The sequence below is a fragment of the Solanum dulcamara genome, chromosome 6 (assembly GCF_947179165.1).
Source record: "Solanum dulcamara chromosome 6, daSolDulc1.2, whole genome shotgun sequence".
NCBI lineage: Eukaryota > Viridiplantae > Streptophyta > Magnoliopsida > Solanales > Solanaceae > Solanum > Solanum dulcamara.
This window is the reverse complement of record NC_077242.1, coordinates 69,758,318-69,769,236: the sequence shown is the minus strand read 5'-3', so window position 1 is coordinate 69,769,236 and position 10,919 is coordinate 69,758,318. Positions and strand designations below refer to the sequence as shown.

Sequence of the window (10,919 nt, the reverse complement as noted above, 5' to 3'; positions counted from 1 at the left end):
AACCCTTGCTTGAGGAAAGATTTTGTTTTCTTCGAAAATATCTCAGCACAATTGATTTTTTAAATTACAAGTCTATGTATGTTAATTATGTGGAGCATATTTGTTTTCCTTTTTTATGTGCACTAATTAATTGCATTGGTTTGTGTTCCTTTTTCAGACCTCTGTTCTTTCGTTAGGTCTCCCGTAAACAGCCGTCCTACCTTGGTAAGAGTAAGGTCTGCGTACACTTTACCCTCCCCAGACCCCACGTTGTGGGATTTCACTGGGTTGTTGTTGTTGTTGTTCTTTCGTCACTTCGATCCCCTTATTATTTACTTCCGTATTTTCATCTATTAAAACTCTTCATCTTCCACACTTCTTTAAAAATCAACCCTCTTCTCTTCTTACTCATCTTCTCCACACAATGACTCGCACTCGATCCATGGCTTCTTTGAAAAATCTTGTTGAAAACCCCTCCGGTTTCATTGAAATCGATTTTCTTTCCCTCTCCTCTGATTCCTCTGAAGTGAAGTCCTGTGCTAAGACTTCTACCTCTAAGAAAAGACCCTATTCTTCCCAAAAGAAGGAGAAGAAGAAGGCTCGCTTGGATATCTCTGGATCGTTTTGTCCAAATGACATGCATCACTTTTGGGGAGTCGAACAAAAGCAAAATATTTGATGCATTATTGTGAACGAACAGTTATTTAAGGATGTATTTGGGTCTGAATTTTCTGGTGACATTCAGTATATGAATAGTACTTGGCCTGAGTATTTTGAGGTCAGTCTGGAGGCTGCAAAAGCATCCATTGCCGAACCTAATGTTGATTTGTCTGATTTTGGTCCTCTATCTCTCTGTTTTGAAAATCGTATTCTGGCTCGCATCATTACTACTACTTTGATGCCTCGAAAAGGATCTCTCAGTAGCATCTCTAACAGGGATGTTTTTGTTTTGTTCTGTCTTCTGAAGAAGTATCGTATAAATTGGGCTATTTGAATTCATGAATATAAAATGCTGAAGACCCTATCCCTTAAGCTAGTTTGCCCTATGGTCTTCTCATCTCGCGCATTATATTTGACTCACTGGTGGATCTCTCGAAGTTCAAGTCGGTTCAAGCAAAGGACGGGTATCCTATTTACAAAATAAGAAAGGATGGAATGACAGAGACTATTCATGGAATGAATATGAATAACCTATACGTGGTACCTTATAACCCTTATTTGGTTACAAGGTACAATTGTCACATTAATGTCGAGGTCTGCTCAGGATTAAAAGCAATAAAATATCTTTACAAATACATATATAAGGGGCCTAATAAATGTGCCATTTATGTTGAGTCTGATGATGGAGGAAAAGTTATTGATGAGATACAAACTTTTCAAGATGCGTGGTGGGTTTGACCACCTGAAGCACTATGGAGAATTTATGAATTCAACATGAGTGAAATGCAACCTCCAGTAATCAACCTTCAACTACATCACCCTGGAAATTATTCAGGTACACATACATTTATGGTACAAAAACTTAGAAACTTCATAATTTAGAACAAAATGGAAACAACGAATATTAACTCTATAACAATCCATAGTTTTTTACTGAAAGAAGCAAAATTTGCAAAATATCATCGTTGGAGATGGTGTCAGGCAAAAAATGTTGACAGAATATTTTCCATCGACGCAGAAGCACGGGCATAGCTTAATCGATAATTCCCTCAGCATTATGTTTGGAATCCCCAGGGAAAGACTTAGACAAAAAGAAAAACAAGATCTGCAATTGGTCGCATTGCAATTGGTAAGTCAGATGTACTAATCTCTAACTTCATACAAAACATCTGCATTTAAACTAAATATTTAGCTTTATTATTGACAACAACTAATCCTAGAGAAGGGAAAAGGTATTATGAGTGGCTATTACTAAACCATGTAAGAGGAACAATGTCATTCAAGGAAGGGAAAAGGTATTATGAGTGGCTATTACTAAACCATGTAAGAGGAACAATGTCATTCAAGGACTTGCTCACAATCAACGGAAGGCAATGTGACACCTTTAAAGAAACTGCCAAAGAAAGAGGCTTACTAGAATCGGACAACGACATATCAGAATCTTTAGGCGAGGCTGTTCTTTTCAAAATGCCGCCGGCTCTCCAAAGTTTGTTTGCAACAATTCTGCTTCACTGTAACCCAACTAATGTTAGAAAACTCTAGGATACTTATTTTGAGGATATGTCTGAGGACTTCAGCAAGATACATGGCAACTCACCCAATGTTATACTACAATGTACACTAAAAAGTATTAGTTACTGCTTGGAAAGTATGGCAAAAGCATAAACATATATGATCCGCCTCGCCCCAATCACTATTTCCCAAAGTTTGGCCATCAAAATGTAGAGAAATAAATGAAGAAATGTTTTTGCAAATACCTATAGAAGATTTTGACGCACAATCAAAACTAAATTCAGAACAATAGCAGGCTTTTGCAAAAATATTGTAAACAATCGATTGTGGAAGAGATGGCATATTCTTTATCGATGGACCGGGGGAAACTGGGAAAACATACTTATACCGGGCGTTGTTGGCCAATGTTAGATCAAGAGGTATGATAGCCTTGGCAACAACTACCAGTGGTGTGGTAGCTTCAATTTTACCACGAGGACGTACAACTCACTCGAGGTTTGAGATCCCTACAAAAAAACAAGTCAAATATGTCAAAACAAAGTGGTGCGGCCAAATTGATTAGAAAAGCAAAAATGCTTATATGGGATGAAGCACCAATGACCAAGCGACAAACAATAAAAACAATCGACATGAGCTTTAGAGACATAATGGACATCGATAAACCATTTTGGTGGGAAAGTGATGTTTTTGGGAGAGAATTTTTGACAGGTATTACCAGTAGTTCCTAAATTAACAAGATCAGAAACTGTTAATGCGAGTTTGGTGAAATTATATCTCTGGCCTTTTATGAAAAAGATCCAATTTACAAGAAATATGAGAGCAATAATTGATCCAACATTTGGTGAATTCTTACTGTGTGGGTAACGGAGAAGAACCAATAATAAGAGACAATTTAATCCTCCTTCCAGAATAGTTGATTGTCAAGCAGTGTGGTCATGGAATACCTGAAGAATACTTAATAAAAGAGATTTCCAAATCCACAACAAAATGCTATAACAACAAAATTTGTAACAGAACGGGCTATCCTAGCAAGCAGAAATGAGCATGTGAATAAGTTAAACGACAAGTTAATATCCATGTTCCCAAGTGAAAGCAAGACATTTATTAGTTTTGACTCAGCAGAAGATGATACGAACAGCTACTATAAGTAAGAATATCTAAACACCTTAACGCCTAATGGTCTTCCCCCTCATAGGTATTTACAAAAGTACAATACGGAATACAATTGGAAAGAAGCAATTACAAATGACAATATGACTATACTTAAAAATATCATTTTAATGCAGGTTAGTATTAAAGGAGAATGCACCCATCATGATGCTAAGGAATTTAGACCCATCAAATGGCTTATGCAATGGCACAAGAATGATATGTAAAGGCTTTGACAAGAATGTTGTGCTTGCTGAAATTACAAGTGGTCATTGTGCAACTAAGTGTGTGTTTCTGCGCATCCAACTTTCACCACCTGAAAATGAAGGATATCCTTTCAAGTTTATTCAAAAGCAGTTTCCAGTGCGCCTTTGCTTTGCGATGACCATAAATAAAGCCAAAGGACAAACAATTTCAATGTTGGTTAGTATTTGCCCCAATATGTTTTCTCACATGGACAATTGTATGTTGCACTATCAAGAGGGATATCGATATCCCCAACAAAAGTACTAGTCCTAGCAGAGCCTCCAAAAGGTCAAAGTGGGACATACACAAAAAACATCGTCTACAGAGAAGTTTTAGGTATGCTAAAAGCATCTAACATATTTGCCCAAAAAACACAACTAATAAACTTCTTACAGATTATGCAGGCCTAACAAAATTAACTTGTTTCAATTTTCAGGTTAGCTGACATCGACTCACATACATATACATCTTCAACTAATCAGCCACCTCAAGACTACTCTACACATAGCTTCTGATTTATGCAGTTACATTTCCTATTACACATTGAACTCATGTTCACATTTAATGTTCTATATTCTAATATACCAATATTAACACATGAGAAGAGTGTTAGAGAGAATGTACACATTTCGCTCCAACAACTTCACACTACTTAGCATGGGACACACGTGCAATGCACATGCCCAAAACTAGTTTACAAACACATGTGTAATAACATCAGTTAGAAACTCGATTTACTTTTCTCTGGTTGGCTACGAAAAAAATTGTAACACCCCAGATTTTTTTTTGCCAAGACTTGAACCGTTCTTCTTGTGCGTGTAGGATCGAACTCGATGATTTGTAATTTTACATATGAGTTAGGATCAATTCCTAAATATTTGAAGTGTATTAGATGTGTTTTAGTATCATAAGAGATATCTAACACCAAGTCGAGTCCAAAGAATTCCAATCGATTAAGTTTTCAGATGAGTTAGTATAACGGTCAATGTCAAATGACCATATCTCTTAGAATATAATGAATTAGGTATCCCATGACCTATCAAATTAAAGTTCTTTGAGTCTTCTTTCCAACGCCACCAAGATTGCAATTTTTGGAGTTCAGAGTCAAAAGTTATGACCATTTTACTATAGACTATAACTGCAAAAATTTCAGGCCTGGGGCTACAGTGGCGCCCGACACCACTATAGCGCCAGGAAATGGTCTCTTTAGTTTGGTCCTTGGCGCGATGCGCCACTATTAGGCTTGCAGGTTTTTGGACTCATTTTTCAGATTTTTCTTGAAAAAAGGGCATTTTGGACCTTTCCCACCCATCCTATATTAAACCAATATAGTAGGGTTCACCATTTCCTCCCCTCACATCAATTTCTAAGGGTTTTCTCTCCAAAAAACACCCAAGAATGTTGAGAAGAAGAATTGGAGAAGAAGAAGAAGAGTGAGGTTTCAAGCCATTCCTTCACGTCTTGATTTATTTCCAGGTATGTAAGGCTAACTTAAAATATGGATTGAGTTCTTTCATATGCCCCATAGATGTGTTGGATGAAGATTGGAAAGGCTTGAACCTTCCATGAAGGTTTTCTTGAATATTTCCTAAATTATAGAATATATATTTTTATATACTATTAATTGATTGATGATTTTCATGACTTGAATTACTAAATAGTTATCTTCATATTATTGACTACAAATGAATTTTTGTATATAAATTCAGATGTATTGATGGTGTTCTTGAGTGGAGTTTTGTTGAGAGTATGGATTCATGTTTCATTCACATGAAAACCAAGATGAGATTTCTTTTTTGGTCATAAATTGTCTTGAGGTTGAGATGGATGGTTTTTGTGTATATGTATGGATTGGAATGAAAAGAATGAATTGGAATAGTTATGAATGTGAATGGCATAAAAAGAAATGAAACATTGGTAGAGCTAGAATGTCATTTTTGTTTCTATAAATGGAATATAGAATTAAATAAGAATTTTGGAGCAATATGTTTGATAATGATGTGAATGATGATGTTTGATGATGATGTGAATGATGATGTTTGATGATGAAGTGAATGGTGGTTATTTAACATGGGTAGAATGATTGATGAAGAGGTATGTTGATGATGATGTTTGAGGTGAAATGGATTGGACTCTAATGTGACTACATGATATGTGATTTGCATAATGTGATTTGATTGGAATCATATGAGTATAAATGATTGTTTGAGAAGGAGTTTTAAATAAATGATTTGTGAATATTTTTGCATAAACTATTTATACACTGTTTTGAATTTAAAGAATGATTATTTTCATCTTTGATTTAAAAAGAGTTTAAGCATGAGTTGAGTTTGAGAAGTCTTTTAATTATTTTTGAATATTAGTATTTTGAGTATAAACGAGTTGAGCATTTTTACATAAAAATATCTATTTTGAGTTTGAGTTGAGGAGTTGAAATTATATTTTAAATGCATCTAATATTTTCTGCATTCATTGAGTTGAGATGGTATCAAATATTTAAAAAAAGAGTTTGATGATTGAGATGAGTTGATTGTGAATGAAGGTCCAATGAGATCAGATTGAATGAGTTTTGAAAAGAGTCCAATGAGACTAAATGAGTTGATTTGAAAATAAGTCCTAAGAGACTAGATGAGTATTTTGAGTATTTTACTCACTTGATAGATATGAGCCTATTGAGTCTTGGAAGGAGTATCGAGCATCGAATTGGGTAAGAGTAAGTTCATAGTCAAACCAATAACTACGTCGCCAAACGTAGGAGAGGATTGGACCGTTAAAGTTGGATATTTCCTAAATTACTGTCCTGACATGATAGGACTTAATTGGTTATGGATCCATGATTATTGATTCATTCTTACCCTGGCAAGGTATGAACGGATGTGGCAACAACGTTGGCTTGTTGTACTATTACTTGTTCATATAGTGATGGTTGTCGGTTAGAGAAACTCCTAATTGAGTGGATTGTGCTTTATATGATTGGTTTGATTGTGATTGTAGATGATTGAGTTGAATTGTAAAGCATTGTTAAATTTTAATTTGCATATCTATTGAATTGAGTCCTTTGACTTGAGATGAGTTAATTGTATATGATTGGATTTGATTGGATGATATGTGATTGAATTGGATCGGGTTGCATATGATTGGATTGGATTAGATGATATGTGATGGATTGGATTAGATGATATGTGATTGGATTGGATTAGATAATATGTGATTGGATTGGATTAGATGACATGTGATTGGATTGGATCGTATTTTATATGATTGGATTGGACCAATTGTATATGATTGGATTGAATCGGATGATATATGATTGGATTGGATTGGATTGTATATGATTGGATGGGAAGGAATTGTAAATGATTTGATTGAACCGGTATTATTCCATTTTGCCATATTACATACTCGTACATTCCACGTACTGATGTCCATTTGGACCTGCATTATTTCATGATACAGAAACAGGTTTAAGAGATCATCAATAGGCGCACCATTGAGGATCTATTCACACTCAACTTATTGGTGAGTCTTCCCCTACATTCGGAGGACACCACTTATGTTATTCTTGCGTTGAGTTTAGTCTTTTTCATTCTGATTTGAGGTAGCCATGAACCTATCATTGACACCAATTAGATAGTAGTGATAGAGGCTTCATAGACTAGATAGTGATTATAACACCCCGAATTCTTTTCCGCAAAGACTCAAACATTTCTTCACGTGTGTGTAGACTCGAACCGAAGGACTTGTAATTTTATATATGAGTTAGGATTAATTTATAAGTATTTGAAGGGTATTAGATGTGGTTTAGGGTTATAAGACATCTCTAACACCAAGTTGAATCCAAAGAATTAGTCTCGACTAAGTTTTCGAGTGAGTTCGTATAAGGGTCAACTTCCAACAACCATATCTCCTTGAATATAACGAACTGGTTGTCTCCTACCAAATTAAAGGTCTTTGAGTCTTCTTTCCAACGTAACCAAGATTGTAATTTTTGGAGTTTGGAGTCAAAAGTTATAACCCTTTTTCTACAGACTAGTACTGCAGAAATTTCAGGCCTGGGCGATCACTGCAGGAATTTCAGGCTTGGCGCCGTAGTGGCGCCCGACGCCACTATAGCGCCAGCAGAATTTTTGCCCAGTTTTCCAGATTCTTTATGAAGGGCAATTTGGACATTTTTCCTAAACATATATACACTAATATAGGACGTTTTGGGGGAAAATTTTCAGTCTTCTCATTTCCCAAAAACCCTAATCTTCATCCCCTCTTCTCTCAAAATCATCTCCAACAAGATTTGCCCTCAAAAAATTTCAAGGATTCAAGCTTTCCATTGAAGACCCAACAACAAGGTTTCTTCAAAATCTACTCTAAGGTATGTAAGGCTAACCTAAAATATGGATTGAGTCCTTCCATATGCCCCATAGATGTGTTAGATGAAAATGGTGAAAAGCTTGAACCTCCCATGGAGGTATTCTTGAATTTTTCCCAAAATTATAGAAAGATTTTCTTTTTACTATTAATTGATTGATGATTTTCATGACTTGAATTACTAAATAGTTATCTTTCATATTATTGACTACAAATGAATTCTTGTATATAAATTCATATGTATTGATGGTGTTCTTGAGTTGAGTTTTGTTGAGAGTCTGGATTCATATATTCATTCACATGAACCCAAGATGAGATTTCTTTTGTCATAATTGTCTTGAGGTTGAGATTGATGATTTTTGTGTATATGTATTGATTGGAATGAAAAGAATGAATTGGGATAGTTATGAATGTGAATGACATAAAAAGAAATGAAACCTTGGTAGAGCTAGAATGTCATTTTTGTTTCTATGAATGGAATATATAATTTAAATAAGAATTTTGGAGCAAGATATTTGATAATGATGTGAATGACGATGTTTGAACTAAAATGGATTGGAGTCTAATGTGACTACATGATATGTGATTTGCAAAATTTGATTTGTTTGGAGTCATATGTGTAACGCCCCTAATTATTTAAGCTAATTTTTCGCATTAAAGTGGGTAATTCTTGATGATATGATCAACTGCTACTGACTCGAATTTTGTTACGGGAAAAAAAATGTTTTTGTTTAGCTACATTTTCGGGTGATCGGACTTAGGGAGGCCATAAACCCTTTATAATTTGGAAATTTGGGAAAGCTTATAAAATGAAAGTTCTAGATAATTGAAATACCTTTGCAACCATAGGTCGTGGTCTTATAGGCGACATCGGGATAAAACGTTATGGACGTTTTAACACAGAAGGGTCAAGCAGGGCGATGATTTTGGGCCCAACCCGAATCCAAGTCGGGTCAGGCCCATTTTCTTTGACATTTAAAGGATAATTTCAGCTTATATCTTCCATTTTTAGACCATAAATTTCTAGAACATCATAGAGAAAGAGAGAAAGAGAGATCTTCTAGGCTAAGAAGCCATTTTTCTATCCAAATCCGAGTCCCGAATTCTGAAGCTCGTGAAGAGGAAGGCGTTGCACGTTACGTTGTCTTCACTTTGTGCTAAAAATCAAATAGTAAGGAGTGTGTTGTCGTATTTGCTGCACATCTAAGGTAAGATTGAGGTTCTTTTTCTTGTTAACAAGCTTGTTTAGAGATTTAATGGATTAAAACGGAGGAAATAGCATTGTAAACTTGTTTGTTGCTTTGTTGAGACTTATGGATTAGGGGCTGTTTTGGTTGGATTAAATGAGTGGAATTAGTTAATTTATGATGTGTAATGATTGTTGATATTGTTGTTGATGTTGTTGATAAGTAGTTGTTGTCGAAATTGGGGGAATAAACTTTGTTTGCAAACCCGTTTTTGGAGGGTACTGCCGTTAGTGCGTTGATGATATCGTTTTGTACAAAATGAGTTTTGTGTTGATTTCTTTTGGATTGGAAACTTAAGACATAGATCTAGATGTTTTGTGAAGGGAATAAAATCCAGTTTTTCCGTTTTCAGGTTGCAAACTTAGATACAACCGGACAAGTGTGGCTGTCCAGATTCTCATTTTTAAGTAGCTGTTAGTATTTGGATGATATCTTTTTGTACAAAATGAATTTTGAGTTGATTTCTTTTGGGATGGAAACTTAAGAAGTATATCTAAAAGTTTCATGAAGGGAATAAAGTCCAGTTTTGCTGTTTTGAATTTCGAAATTTAGATTCAACCTGTGGTACTTGACTTTCCGAATTTACTGTTTTAGTAACATAATTCGGGTCGAAACATTCTAGGCTTATTTGCAATAATAAATCTTGTTCTATGTCAATATTATGGATATTATGGAAAGTTAAATAAGTCATTTAATGGTATTTTCAAGGTTGTTTATATCGTGTGCAAGTTGAGGAACTTGAGACATTTGATGGCCTACGGTTTGAACTTTTGAAGTCATGTTGGATTGTTGTATGCTAAAAGGCTGAGGTTTGTGTATAAACTCTTGTTACCTACTAATATATTGAAAGCCTATCTTGGTATGGTTGCTATTGTCTTGAAATATGTCTTGTCATGTTGGTATCTTGGGAAATTTGCAAGACACTTGCTTAACTCGCCCACTTGTACGGATTGCTAGATCACTTGACATTCTTGTGGACCTTGTCCTTCTTGTGGCTGTGACTTTGTCACTATTGGCATGCATCTTGTTTCGGACCCTTTGCCATCTTGATTATGGATTTTTAGTTCGTCTTAAGTATGGAAGTTGTCCATTTTAAGTACGAATTAGGAAGCCATTTTTAATATGGTTCTTGGTTCTCTTGATTATTGGGTCTTTACCCTTCTTGATACAAGGCTACGGTCCTTCTTGATACTTGATCATGTTGGTGTGACGGCATGACGTACATATTGGGCAAAACTTGGTGCTAAATCTTGTAAATGTACTTCTATGAATTATTTACACTTAAGCTTTTACATTTAGAACTTGATACTCGTGATATAGTTGTTGCCTTGATTTAATTATTATTGTACATTGGTGCGGCTCATGACTTGAAAAGAATATGGTGGAAACCCAAAGGCTTCAAACTTGTAGTTTTGCACCACTAAGCTTTGTGCTTAGCGATAGTTGTTTCTATCGTAGGAAATGTCCGAGAAGATGCTTGAGGTTGGTCATTGGAGCTAAAGTTTTTGGGAGCTTAAAGGAAGATCACATTTGCATATAGACATCTATATTTTGTAATATGTTGGGACATGTATATGATCTATGGGGTGCTTGTGTATATGATTTATGGGGTGCTTGTGTATATGTATTTATGCATTTATTTGTGAGGGTTGATCCCGACATGACACCACGGGTTGTAACTTAAAATTGGTTGCTTGTTTGGTTATTTTGGGGCATGTAAGTTATCAAGTCTGATGTACTAAATTTCCTTTGGAGTCAGAATAT

At 35.3% G+C, this 10,919-nt stretch overlaps 1 protein-coding gene across 1 annotated transcript; it reads left to right on the top strand.

The window, feature by feature from the left end:
* Positions 1-1,974: 1,974 nt before the first annotated feature.
* LOC129892956 (uncharacterized) lies at positions 1,975-4,061 on the top strand. The gene is made up of 4 exons (XM_055968460.1): positions 1,975-2,125; positions 3,166-3,298; positions 3,438-3,719; positions 3,983-4,061. The coding sequence occupies exons 1-4, from the start codon at positions 1,975-1,977 to the stop codon at positions 4,059-4,061; spliced, it is 645 nt and encodes a 214-aa protein (XP_055824435.1).
* Positions 4,062-10,919: the final 6,858 nt, after the last annotated feature.